This window comes from Corapipo altera, unplaced genomic scaffold (assembly GCF_003945725.1).
Source record: "Corapipo altera isolate COAL_440 unplaced genomic scaffold, ASM394572v1 78, whole genome shotgun sequence".
Classification (NCBI taxonomy): Eukaryota; Metazoa; Chordata; class Aves; order Passeriformes; family Pipridae; genus Corapipo; species Corapipo altera.
Window position 1 is genome coordinate 5967230 of NW_020884904.1, and position 14845 is coordinate 5982074.

Below are 14845 nucleotides of genomic sequence, written 5' to 3' on the forward strand. Positions count from 1 at the left end.
CTGGTGATTTGACTTCCCACAGACAGTTCTTTGAGTAAAATCGGGTAACAGACTAGAGAACAAACTCTGTAGGAGGGAAACTGTCACTTGTCTATGTTTGTACTGTTTAGTGATATAGGCATTGATCAAAATTAGGGACTTTGGGTGGTCTAGGCCTGAACATATAAAAGGATAATAACACTTTATCTAAGTCATACTCAATACCTGAACTTAAGTAGCAACAGGTGCCAGATAAAATGGCATGAAAGTTGAATTAACATACATTTATTACATATAAATGGAGTCCGTGTTACCAGAACAGCAGTACTACATCTGCATCTAAAAATCTGATACCACCATCCACAACACAAAATTCCTTGATTTGTGTCTTGGAGAATTATTTTTAATAAACCATTTCTCATGCCAGGCCACTTAACTGAGCAGGAAACAGGCCAGAGAATATCTTTGGCATTCTTCAGATGACCCCAAAACAGGCACAAACCTATCTACAACCTTCTTCTCATTCAGAGAGCTTCCAAGATGTTGAAATATTCCTAGGGAGCCATAAGGCAGGGACCTGCTGACATTGACTGATACGGTTCCTTCCACAATGGCATCCTGGCTGGCGGCACTGCTCAACTAGCTCTGATCACTCTTCACACACAGAGGAGCCAATGTGACCTATAAAAACTATTCTTGTCTTGGAAAAACAGCTGCAAGCTATGGGGAAAATTCATACTCCATTCAGGTTCCAGGATGGGTTTGGCACGTGCTCATTACAGTCAGAGAGACATAAAGGGCAAAGGTATAGCTTTGAAACCCCGCTGAGGCTGTTGGATGCCTCAACAGATTCCTTGGAACAAAGTCAAAAATTCATTGTGTACACTTAATAATTAATGTACTTGCCATGCGAACTTCCAGCCAGCGATTGGCAGCTGTAAGGAAAAGGGAAGCAATGTTGTTGGAATCTGTGTATTCGAGAAGTTTTTGTCGAAATTTGGCTTCATACCTAAAAAAAGAAATAAAAAAAAGGAAAGAAAATAAAAGATAGGAAAGGAGAAGAATGAAGAAAGAAAAGAGAAAGAAAAGAGAAAGAATAAATGAGTCAGGCCTTGGAGTCTTGGAAAAATGAAAACTACCTTTCAGTTTCTGAGGTATATGCTTATGGGCAGCTTGACAGAGGGTCTAAATCAGAATACCCATAGTTCAGACTGACATAATCTGTAGACTCATATTTGACAAAGGCAAACTGTATTTGTGCGGTATCTTAATGAGTAAATAAATGTTATTGCTTTGATGAAACTCTGTGGGATTTCAAGATCCCACTGGACATTTTCTGAATGTATTTTATTACATAGTAATTGTGAGAGAAAAAAATCTAAAACTAAAAAAAAATTAAAATAGTTATGAGAGAAATAATACTCGTAAAAAAAGTATTAATGCTGCAGAATGCAGTTTCTCTTCTCACTTAATCATATAAACTCAAGTTTTAAAATTTATATTACTGTAGTGCCTAGGAATTGTAACAATTTGTAAGTATAAACTCAAAGTACCTGCAGTCATAGAGCTCCCATATTAGACAAATATGTTTGTCCTTATTATTAAACAAGTGGAGCACTTTGGAAAACAGAAGTCCGACTACATAGTGCAACAAAAAGTAACAGGCTGCAAAAACTCCTTCCCCTCAAGGAATTAGCCACACTACACAAAGCAGGATTAATGGCAAATAGGTCTGTTTACAGTGTCTTAAAGTGGATCTGCACCCACTCATCCGTTTACCTGGGCATATTTATTTTTAGATGTGTAAATTCATGTGATGTTAATAATAAAGCGTCTCAACAATTATGGCTTATAGTAAACAAGTCTAGCACAAGATTCTTTTCCAGGGTAGTAACAGAAGTTTGAAGGCCTGAAGATTTGGTTTGCTTGCTTTTTTCTTCCCTTTACTACATCAGCAAGTTTAACAAACTTCTCATGTTTTCCTATGAAACTTTATCCCATTTATATCCTTTAGCTATTATGGCTGCAACAAGCAGGTCTCCTTATACTGATATGAAAAAAATAGGACAATGTCTAAGTATGAAGTACAGGGCTTGGAGAAGCTTTCAAATTTGTTCACTGTAGAGTACTTTAATCCTTCTTCTGAGTACAGTATAATAAAGTTACGATTTTACATAAATCATTTCTGATTTTGAGGAAAAGAAATATGTGCCTCTTAGTGGAAATAATTTAGCTGTTCCCAACTTAGCCATGTGCCAAGACATAAGAGATATGTCTGTGTGCAATGGAGAAGCATAGAATGGCCTGGGTTAGAAGGGACCTTAAAGATCATCTAGTTTTAACTCCTCTGCCACCTTTCACTAGACCAAGTTCCTCAGAGCTCCATCCAGCCTGGCCTTGAACACTTCTGGGCAAGCTGTTCCAGTGCCTCACCACCCTCACAGTAAAGAATTTTTTTCCTAATATCTAATCTAAACCTGCTCTCACACTGAAATGATTCCCCTTTGTCCTGTCATTCCATGCCCTCATAAATGGTCTCTCTGTCTTTCTTGTAGGCTCCTTCAAGTACTGGAAGGCTGCAATGAGGTCACTCCAAAGTTGCCTCTTTTCCAGGCTGAAAAAGCACAATTCTCTCATAGGAGAGGTGCTCCATCCCTCTAATCAACTTAGTGACCCTTCTCTGGACTTATTCCAAGAGGTAGGTGACTATCCTGTGCTGGGGACCCCAGAGCTGGATGCAGTACTCCAGGTAGGATGCAGTACTCCAGGTGGTTTTGCCCCTCTACTCACCAGAATGGAGTAGAGAGGCAGAGTCACCTTTCTCAACGTGGTCAGGCTGCTTTGGATGCAGCCCAGGATCTGTGCTGGCTCCGAGCATGTTGGTGTGTTTGCACAGCCCAGAATGGCTGTTCCTGAAAGCAGGCATTTGTGTCACCGTGTCAGAGCTGCTAAAGCCTTGTCTCTCCTCAGGGCTCATTACCCTCAGCGCACTACCATGCAGAAGTGGCTGTGCTGCTTCTGGAACCAATTCAGTCACACTTAACTTTCATATGTCAATACCGTGAAGAATTACATGATGCAGATACACTCAAAAGATGTTAGCTACACATCATGAGTCAGTCATGCACGTACATGTGGAATGAGGATCCCAACGAAGTTACCGCTGTTGCTGGAGCACTGCAGAGATACTAGAATTTCTTCTTCAGAAAGTGTCCCCAGATTACCAGGCCTCTCAGAAAACAGACCAGTCTTTGCAGAAGCCTTCACATTTAAATTTTATTGCTTATTTAGCACCAACACGATCCAAAGTGTCAGACAGCAAACTAAATCAGGCCAGGGCATCTGCTGAAGGTGCATTTGTAGGCGCAGCAGTAGCTGTCCTTCTGATCTCCCTCTGGACTTTTTTTATATTTCTTTCCTTATGCATTTTGAGTAAATCCAGGACAGAGAGTTACCAAGGGTAAGGACACTTAGGTAACAACTGTCACCTCGTAACAGAATGACTAGATTCCTGAATTAGTGTTATTTTTAGGGATGCTCATGCTAGCAAGTCTAAACTCCACTCCTGCTAATATGTTAGGCAGCTGAAAAGCTACACAGTCCTAAAAATAGCTGGGTTACCAGCTGATGCAGGAGGCTGGCAGGAAGATGGAATACAAAACTTACTGAAGGCACATGGTTGGCTGGGTCAGAGACACATCAGTTACTGCAAGATTTAAGAGAAAGGAGGCACCAAACACAATTCTTTGACAGAGGAATTAATTCCAAAGTGACAGGAAGAATCAAGAGGGTATGTTCTGAAAGACTGAAAATATTAGCTAGATGGGAATAAATATTATTTTCTGTATCAACAACAGGAAATATACAGCCATAATACTCTAAACATCCTCTTGATCAAGTAGAAGAATATATGGATAAATGAGAAAAGCAACAATTAAAAGAGAAATTGATTTTCCCAAAAATTTAACATAGACATAACTACAAACTTGAGGACACTGTTGGCACTTAATGGATTAAATATTCAATAACAGTAATTAATAATGGAAAACACTATGCTTTTCTACCACTCTCAGGGAAGCTACCTTCAGTCAATCTTAAACTGGTTGTCCTTTCATTGAGCTATTTATGTCCTATTTAAAACAGTTTAAGAAGAAGTTAACTTTGTGCATTACTTTTATTATAAAATTAAAATTACAGGTTAGGAGAAATAAGCACTACTGTTTCAAAGATAGAAGGGTAACAGTAATAATTAACTGAAAAAACACACAGACATTATCTATATGAGATGGGTGCAGAAAACAGTTGACTGTGTTTGAGTCAACTGGGAGAAGACAAGAATAGCACTAGTGCAGGGAAAGCATCTGGTAAGCTCAGCAGCAGTTTTATTGGTACCTCTGACGTATCAGCATGACTTCCAATTTTGTAACACAGATACACAACCCAGGCACATTATCAGGTATTCCTGGGCTGCTCTCCTCTGAGCTTATGTGGATGGAAAAATGAACCAAAGGAGGCAAAGAAACACTTTGTCTCCAGTTTTTGTATTTACAAAATCAGTATTGTATTTACAAAAACCTGAAAAATAATGTGGGGTGCTGCTGTATTCTCTGAAGTCAAGCACATGCACAGTTTATGTTACCACGACATCAACTCATACACAGATTGCTCTGGCATAACAAGTTGGTGCATATTAGTTATGTCATGGAAATTGTCCAAGCCCATAGTCTGCCACAGCACATGCTGTGGTAATTGCAAGCTAATTTAGCTTCTTAAATCACATTTGATCACAAGTCTTTTTTCAGACTGCATACAAGTGTCTGGACAGTAGCCACAGGGCAAATGACACACATTAACTTGTTTTTCTACAGCAACCCCTTCAAATGCAAAATACTTAAAGTTCTTCAATGCTTTAGTGTAGCCCTTACCCATGTTTTGGGGACTCTGGATTTTCCAGGTGATCCCAGTAACAATTACTTATAACTGCACAATTGCAGAACAGCATCAGAGATAAATATTCAAAAGTGAGGTTGTGTATGTTTCTTAAAAAACTATACCTGAAGGCTCGGATGGTGGTAAGACCTTCAACAGTCTCTGAAAAATGGGAGAGCAATGGTAGCTGAGTGCTGTCATCCAGCTGCTGCAGGTCCCTGGAGAGGGTTATGAAAAGAATTTCGTAAAATGCCAGTTTTATTGTGCAGTTATTCTCTTGAACCAGGCCCAGGGAGTGAAAGGGAATATCATCACAATAATTATAAATATAAAGTTTAGATAAATTGCAAAGTACTGCCACATGTCCCCAAGCAGGGAATGAAGTCCCCGGGAGGATTTTTCTTTTAACATTGAACTAGCTGGAGTTATGAATGGGCCTTTTCCCTTCACTGCCTTCCCTCCTTTCTCTTATATTCCTGTTTGTTATACTCCATTGTTTATTGATTTAAACACCATTCTGGCTCTATGCTGAATATAAATTTGATAGGATTCTGCAAATAAGAGCTTGAGTTAAGCAGAAGGCAAAATCCATCCCTAGATGACAGCATAACTCCTCACTGAGCTAACAGCATAACTCAAACACTCAATGCAGTAAATGAGAGCACATTAGGTTGCACTTCTCCATGTCATATTTAGTCATCATATCAGTAAAAGCACATGTAGGGTGAAATTCTATTTAGTCTCAATTTCTTCCAGCAGGAAGTAAATTGGTTGCAGACTCCCTTTCAATCTGTGCATACATGAAGGAATATGCATATTTTTGCATTGCTGCAAACGTTTCTTGAGTGTCATGAGGGGAAAGCTGTTTGACCTTAGAAGGAGAAAAGTCACAGATATGGTTATAATTTTTCATCTTGTTAAAAACTACAAGGCACTCAGAACAGGAGAGGTTGCTTGTGCATGTTGGATTCTTAATGGTCAGCTGTACCACCATGGTTATACTGCATTCTGCAGCCTCTCCCTGGCTTTACAGATTTCCACTTCCACCTGGACAGGCAGACATCAGTTTTCCAGTTCTGTCACCACATTTTCTTGGACATACCCATATTGCAGCCCTTGGGGACAACAGAATCCAACTGGGTTTTTGTCTCCTGCGAACTCCAGAAAACTTGGATCATGCACAAAGGCTCTGCTCATGCCTCCCAGAAGTTCTGGGACAGCTTGAGCTCTTGAAGAGCTGCCAACAAAGACACTTGTAAAATGACACTATAGTGGATTTGTCCCACTTTCAGATAGGAATGTGGCTTTGACAGGACCAGATTTAATCATGAAGTCTTTCTGCACTGTAATTCTGCAATGCACTACTCATGCACTGCAGATGTTTCTATTGCCAGAATTACATTGGTTTATGTTCTTACCGTGAGGCGACTCGGAAGTACTTCTGGATGAAGTAGCACATGATTGCAAGGGGAACCAGGGCAATGAGGAACATGGGTGTGACGTACGAGATGACAGCAAGGGCAGATACACACAGCAAAGTGGAACGACTCAAGCACTCCAGGGTAGCTGGAATGTGCTGGATAAAGAAGAAAAACCGCACAGAAACTTCCATAACATACCAAGTTTAAACCATCATTATTTCATTTTCCTCTCTCCCACTTGCACAAGGAATAAAATTTTTGAGGATTTGAAGCACTAAGCATACAGGTCTGCTCTTGAATTTACTGCTGGATTTTGAGAACACCTGAAGGGATTCCTGTGGGGCTGCTCCACATGTCTGTATTGTGGAGCACAATCCTCATGTCAGACAATTACAGATGGATGCAAGAGACGATTTTAGCAGTTGCATCAATCCTATGAACTGGCAGTGCAGTCTGGAGTAAATAATGATAATGTGAATTTCAATAATTTCTATTTTAGGCAATAACATTTGCCTTTTTCTCATTTCATTTGCTCATATTGCGAAATGAATGTGTTTACCCACTTTCAAAAAAAATTAGATACTCTTTAATTTGGAGATATCACTATAGATCTAATTTCGCTTCCCCTTTCCATACAGGGCATCTTAATAAAATAAATGGTTTTTCAATGTGCATTTAAGATGAGGAACTCATTCAGAACTGAGAAAATCATGATGCAAATTGATATAGTCAAAAATATAGTTAATCAGAGAGCTTTATCTAATTAAGTCTATAATAAATGAAACTCCAGTCTTTCAGATTGAGAAAGACAGGATAACTTGGGAGCTTGAATATATTTATTCAGTACCTGGTCAATGGTATTGCAGTCAGCTGAAAACCTGTTCAATATACTTCCCAGAGGTGTTGTTTCAAAAAACCTAAATTGCAACAAGGAACAGCAAAGATTGCAATAGTGATATTAGAACTGGTTTAGTTTATTTTTTTGTCTTACTTAAGCTTGGCACTATATCACAGAAACAAGCAAACAGACTGACAGCCACAGTAAAATTCCTTATTCTTCCCAGTAACCATGGCTTTCCAATAGAATAGTAGTCTGGAATGTACAACCACAAGCATCAAACCAACTACTTAGAACCTACAAGAAACCTACAACTGCAAGCACACCCTCAGCTCCCTCTACTGCTTAAGGTATGCACATCATATGATTACACTTGAAAAAATCCTTTCAGATTTTGATTTGAGGCTCCTTCAATTCATGAAAAATGCAAAACAAGTTAAATTGGAGTGCCTTGCATTTTTATGGGAACAGAAATGCATAACTAAGAACAACTGTTGGAATAATATATTAAAAGGCATATGGATATGCAAAATGCAAACAACATTATTGCTCTGTAATTTTTTACTGTTCCATAATTCATGTTGAACCTGAAGTCTAATTCTATCCTGGGGGGAAAAAGAAATAAAGTGAGGTTTTCCATGTATGTTATTTCTCTGTGATTTCTGGGTCAAATACAGTTAGCATAGAAATAAGATGGTATTTTTCCTAATGTCCAGTAAGAGCTGCAGGTTTGAATCAAGCTGCAACTTTCCTGTCATGCACAGGAAAGAAAGTTTCTGGAAGCAACAAAGGCCTTCACTGTTATCTGTGCATCCCAGTGTCCTCTAATGATGCTGGTAATGACACTTGTCTAAACTCATTATCTTTCATTGACTTGCACAGTTGCTGCCTGACAGTACATGTTTCCAGTGATTAAGATGATAATGCAGGCTATGAATTTACTGTACAACATATTGATCAATAATTGTGTTTTCTCCCTAATTAAAACAGGAAAGAGAAATTAAACATTCAAGGAAGTAAATCTCTGAAGTCACAGTCAGGCAGGAGAGGCATTTGTCTCTGTATCCAGGAACTCAAGCAGCCTGGGTATCATTTTCAACAACTACTCAGGAGTTTGATACTTGGTGATTTTCACAGACATGTTAAAAAACCGTGATGCACAGTTACTTCTGAATAAAACCTGTACTTAGAAGGCTGTCTTGAAGTAAAGAAGACAAAATCACTACAATACAATTTGTATAACAATCAGAGAAATACCTCATTGGAGCCAAAATAATTTTATTTAGTAAAGCAGAGTGTAGCTTTTTGGTGACTTTCAAACCAGTCCACTCCACTGCTATTGATGTGACAAGACATAATACGATGCCAAGGCAGCAGAGAATGCTGAAAACTTTAGAATATGGAGAATGGTCGAAATCCTAAGAAGCAAAGAGTAACACAATTATTCTCTTTAAATTATGTTTAAAATTTATTGTAAACACACAAGCACAAGACTGAAAAAACATAAGGAGTAAATTCTTTTTTCCTCCCTAAATTAAACTGTCCATGATTTTTACTCAACTCACAACTTTTTAACCTTTGGAGAGTGAAGTGTTTGCATGAAAATAAGAGATTAATAAGAAAATTAAAATTACAGAATACTACGAAAAGCCCTGCTTGCAGTGATAATGCAACAGTACAGGAAAAATAAAAAAGACTTATGATATCAAAATTACTTTAGAGACCAGAGTTTAGGCATATCAGCTACGTGACAAAAATACAACAAATCTAGCAGAATGAGAACAACACAACAAACTTAACTGTTAGTTTTACTGCACTGTGTACCCAAAAACGTATTGAGCTTCAAAATACTCTGGAGGGGTTCTTTTACTAGAAATATAGTGCATCACACACAACTCCTGGAGCAGAGGTTGACCATAGGAGAACACCACCAGTTAGATCATAAGAGAAAGGTGAACAAGACATTGCATACCGTGCAGACAGAGCAGTTTTTCATCTCTGGTTCCAGTTTGTTAGTGATGACAGCCTCGGTCCAGAGTGCCAGGCAGTAGTCGATGGCCACCATCACCGTGTGCTTCAGCAGCTGGGACAGGACCAGCAGTGGCAGAAGGAGGATTCCTGCTGCACTGAGGTACTTGCCACAGGCTCTCCAGGGCATCTTTGCTCTCTGGTGCAGCACAGAAGACAAGTTGTCTTCATCATCACTTTCTGTTACTTCTTCTGCAACGTGCAAGAAAAAAGTACAGCCACACTGACTTATTCGTGCACACTTTTCATCAGAAGTGGCAAGTGGCAGTTACAAACCAGGTCTTACAGTACAGGATAAAGAGTGGCTTTAAGGTGAAAGTACCTGTTCAGGCATGCATGTATTAACCTGCTAAAGTTTGTAGTAATGCATGCTAAGAAGCTACAAAAAAAACTCAGCACTTGGTGATCAATTTCTTGAACCATGTTTTTGCAATTTGAAAGTAGTAACTTTAATATTATTCTTTGTTCATTATTAAATCACATTCACATATAAGAAAAAACCTGAAGTTTGGAGGAAGTTATGACTTGTAAATGCCTGCAATCACTGTAGCCCAGAGGTAAAAGCAATAGAAACATTACTCTTACAAATCATGACCACATGGAAAATGATTTGTTCTCCTGTCAGTTTGAATGATGTTAATTCATTCTAATATAATTTAACTGTGAAACAGTAATGTACTATCCATGGGTTCAAAGGGTGCCCTTTACCTTCATCCTCTTCATCATCTTTCAGCAGTGCTTCACGGGAATACATAGTCCTCCGGAGATTTGTTCTTTCCAAAACAGGGTTTTCCTCAACAGTGGTTTCCTAAAAAAGAGACAGTTCATGTATTTTCAACTAGAGGAAAAAAAATTACTAGTTGTGATAAAATTGTTTCCATTCAGTAAAAAATACAAGTGAAAATCTCACAGCAGGCAACCATAAGTGAAGGATTTGCTACATCTGTATAAAACCAAAGGACATAAATTAAATATCTAACATTAATTTCAGGTTGTCAGTCCCAACTCCTTTGGAATCTTAACTTTGACAATTATTCCTGACTTAATAAGAACAAAGATTAATATCTCATTCTTCCTGTGTCATAGGATGAAAGGAAAAACATCATGATATAGGCACATCTGAAAAGCTTCTACCCAGTGCAATGAGTAAATTCAGGCATATAAAAACAATTGCCAGTATTAGCAATGCTTTTCCTAAAATGGCCCTATTTAATATTCCTTAGACAAGAATATTTTTATAGGGCTCCCTATAAAAAATGGATTAGAACAGAATCAAGGAAGTATGAGGTGTCCAAGATGAAGGAAATTATCTTAATAGACAAATAATAATGCTAATACTAATAGGACATTCATATTAAGTTAGATACCGTACACAGCATGTCAACCCTTGCTAATGCTTTCAACCTAAGCAAAAAAAAAAAAAAAAAAGACACATTTTCTTCTATATATTGATTGCCCTTTCCATCAAAAACCTTTTCCAGCTCTTGGTCTTGTCGATTCATTAATGTCTTCCAGTGTTCAAAAAGCTCAGTCTCTGATTTCTGAATGTCCTTGAGTGTTCCTTCTCTCTGGATGTAACCATCTTTCATTGCAATTATCTAAAAAGTTAGAAACACAAGTGGTAAGATAAATAGCCAGGTATGCCTATTTATTTTAAAGTTATGTTGCTGTGCCTTGACAGGATTTTCTCTTTTCTTAAATAAATAATATTTTTGCAAACGAATCTGTCTTCTAAAAGGATGGTGACATTATCTCTTGACTCTACCCTTCACTGAAGGTGCTGCAAAAAACCAGAACTCTCATTTTCAGAAAAGAAGGCTGCTTTTAAGAAAGAAGAATGGGATTTCTGTCAGCAGATAGGGGGGCATATTACTCTTCCTAAATACAAGTCATTAGCAAGATAAGATTTTAGAGTTCTCCTACCTCCTAAAAGGAAAAAAGCTTTTAGGAGCACACTGTGTGCAGTATGTTTTGACCTCATTCAGGCAATTAGACATGAGCATGCTGGCTCCCTCTGTTTGATACCACGGACTGATAAGGAAGAGCTAGGGAATTTGAATCCGTAAAGCTTTAAAAGCATAAATTGTCGACACAGTTTGAAAGGAATTATATATGCAAGACAAAGTCTGAAGAGAATGATTTCTGGGTTTGCATCAGTGTAATTACATTATAGTCATGGTGTAACTACCTTCACTTTAGATCTGACAAGGAGAATTGGAAAATGAGGCGTGCAGATTGCAAACCCACATGACATCATTAAAAAATAGTTAATGCAGTAGTTATTTTTCTCTCTCCCTGGAAGCTCAGAAATTTCCATGGGTAGGGTGTGGGGAAATAATCTTTTCTGCTTATTGCTAAGAATTTACACCAGAGCAAAGGTAAAAATGGAGCAAACAAGGATTTTTTTGTGGTCAGTGCATTCAGGAAACCTATAATTGGATTGGACCTGGAATTCTTCTGAGGGTTTTGCTACAAAGATTTAGGAGGCCATCACATATACTTCAAACAATATTTTTATTTAAAATTCCTTAATAGAACAAATATTCTGTCTTCACTCCATTGGCTAAGGCTTAATGACACTTGTACTTAGGAATAAAATCTGAACTATTTGATAATAAGTATCTTTAAATGATAAAATTAATAAAAATCCTTTCTGTCCTACAGGCTGCTTGGAACAATATATATAATAAAATTACTGAAACACATGTAGAAGATAATAAAATGAAGTAAGCTTCATACACTTCCCAGAACACCAAGACCTAGAAATGGGTCTGACATTCGCAAAGAAAATTAAAATGATTATACTGACACAAGGTCATAACTGAGTATATTTTTAAAAAATGCAAATATTTAACAATAAAAAAGAAGTTAAAATTGACTTCATAGGGAGAAGAAGAAGGCAGAAAATTACTGTATCCTGAGAGACACTAACCAGAAAATCAGACCTCTGCTGAGAACTCAAAGGTGTACAACTGAGGGACAAGGTCACAGCAGACACCATACAGGACAAATGCTGCCCACCAAAAACATGGTCAAAACAAGATTAATGTCTCTCTGCAACTTTATACCAAGCCAATATGAAGCACAGGCAGCAGCTGAAATATGATTATTTCTTGAGACAAGTAAACTGCTGCTGTAGTCTGTGCAAGCTGCAGAACAGAGAGAAGTCCTGCTAGGAAGTATAACTGCAGTCATCAATCACCAGGGGCAAGGAGACCTGGGATGCTGTAGCTGGATAACCATAGGAGAACTAAGTGCAAGGCCAGTGCGTACCAATGGAATAATTAAAAAAAACCAATCTGAAAAACCAAACTTCCTTCTTCATCTTTGACATTTCCAATTACAAACCTTCATTTTTTTCCCTGTAAACTACAGGATATAACAAAGAAACCTAACAAAACAATCAAACATTACATATTTCTTAAAATCTTACAAATATACAAAGGGTAAAGATGTTCTTGATACATTATATATTAGTACTAACCACAAGGAAACACTGGTATTTTCCTTATATTTCCATGTACCTCAATACCCATAAATGCACCTTCTTCTGTGACAGCACAAATTCCTAGTAACATCCCAGCAAAGTCAAATGTGTTACTCAAACATTTCATTGTTTTAAGAGTAAAAAAAATGAGCAGAATTTTTCAATATAACTTAGGTTTAATTTCAATATAACTTAGGGTCAATATTATTTTAAATGCAGCCTACTTTCATAAGTGTTTTAAGTAGCAGCTCCATGAAAATCCAACCTGTTTAGGTGTTCTAAGATGGGAATCTCAAAATTATGGCACCCCTAACTCAATGGCCAATTTGCAAAAGATCTTTACTGTATATCTTCTCATTAACTATGAAAGCATTATTTGTAGCAAGACATGTTTGTGCCATGTTCTTGCCTCCTCAGAAAAAATGGGAAGAGTTTCCTTACCCAGTCAGCATGGGGCAAGTACTGCAGCTTGTGAGTCACCAGCACAATGGTCCGCTTGTCTTCCCGCAGCATTTTCAGGATCCCTTCTTGCATGAGATGATCACTCAGGTGGATATCCAGGGCAGAAAATGGATCATCCTGTCGTCAAGATAAGGGGTCAGCTTCTAGAGCCACAGCTTCAGGGATTTAAGGAAACTGATAGATTTCAGTACCAGTAAAAGTAATTAGATCAATACAGACATATAAAAGAAGCCCCAGAAGATCTAAATTGTGCAGAGGAATGGTTTTCTTAAATTACATAACACCAAACCTTGAACTGTCTTTTTGCAGTGATCACTCAGACACATGGTAATGCCATGACTTTTTAAAGGCTTTCTTGGGACCTGGTCCTGCCCCCAGATGTGTTCATGGCCCACATCACAGCACCATACGGTGTCTGTCAGGCTCGAGACAATGCCCCAGTGTGGGTCTGTGGCAGGTATTGCATAACTGCTCCAGGGTCAGGGCCAACGAACACATTTTCATTTCCTTTGTACATAACTGCCTTCAGATTTTTTTTTTAAATTCATAAATCAATAATCTATTAACAATGAATCACAAAAAAAAAATCACAAAAAGGAGCAATATTGGTCATTTTGATGCCTCATCTCAGACGTTTGATTTATGACCCAGATTACCTTACTGAATCAATGAATTATAGGCAATTCATTTAGTCATAAGATAATCTGTACCATCTTTTGGGAACTTGTTTATCTAATCCTATTTACATGAAATTACAAACCTTGTGATTTGATTTGATATTTCTGCTTCCAATAGTGATACTAGTTGTAGGATTTACTTAGTATTATTATTTCATGCTAATATATTACACTAAACCCAGGCTTTCTTGAAAATCAAATTTCGGGTTTTTTTTTCCAAGGGTTTGTTGATAAAGTAGGGTTGAATTTTAATTAATTCTGCTTTCTTGGTGACATCACTGCCACCAGTTAGTTAGGGAGAGGTATAAGGAAAGAGGTGAGTGCTTTAGAAAATCCCCTTAAATTTTTTATTCCTTTAAATTTAGCAACAATTTCTATCATGACTGTATTAGACACTTTAGTATTGTTGCTTTCATGCACCTACAAACCCAAATATACCTGAAATCGAGTGTAAGATAAATATGACCGCTGAAATCTTAATAAATCAGAGCATCATAACATAAAGCACCTAAATAGTGCTTTTGAAACACAGTAACTTCTAACTGTGATGCTCGATTTACTCTCAAAAATGTATGTGCAACTGTGTGTCCACTGAGCTCACTGAGCAAGGACGTGTGTTGTCACGTCTGCTGCTGCAGTCTTCCGATCTAGCACAGCCCTAAACACCATTCTGAGCCCAGGGTCTGTGCACAGCCACCTCCAATGTGATGCTGCACCTCTGGGGACTGGCACTGCCAGCTCACAGAACACAAGAATGCACTGTGAAGTCAGGTGAGGCTGCTCATTAAGGCAGCACTCACCACATATATGCTTATAATGATACATTGATAACAAGACACCTGAAAAGATTCAGTTCATGCTACAGGACTAGTCTGATATGGACTAACAAATAAATGTAACAGTGAATGAACGTAATTAAGAAAAAAATAAGCAATGAATCATCACATGACCTTTTCTTACATCTGCAATTATCACAAGAAGTTTAAGAAGTATTACATTCATACATGTAAGAGAGAAGTTTCAT

General features: G+C 37.9%; 1 protein-coding gene across 1 annotated transcript in view; it reads right to left on the reverse strand.

Annotated features, from left to right (window-relative positions):
* The window catches only part of ABCC8 (ATP binding cassette subfamily C member 8), a 79715-nt gene that overhangs the window by 10501 nt on the left and 54369 nt on the right, over nt 1-14845 (reverse strand). Inside the window, exons 22-30 of the mRNA XM_027651290.1 lie at nt 13124-13261; nt 10668-10793; nt 9904-10003; nt 9140-9387; nt 8425-8585; nt 7177-7246; nt 6327-6484; nt 5034-5126; nt 886-988 (exon numbers count right to left, since the gene is read on the reverse strand). Of these exons, the coding sequence (XP_027507091.1) occupies nt 886-988; nt 5034-5126; nt 6327-6484; nt 7177-7246; nt 8425-8585; nt 9140-9387; nt 9904-10003; nt 10668-10793; nt 13124-13261 (1197 nt within the window). The remainder of the gene's footprint in view (nt 1-885; nt 989-5033; nt 5127-6326; nt 6485-7176; nt 7247-8424; nt 8586-9139; nt 9388-9903; nt 10004-10667; nt 10794-13123; nt 13262-14845) is intronic.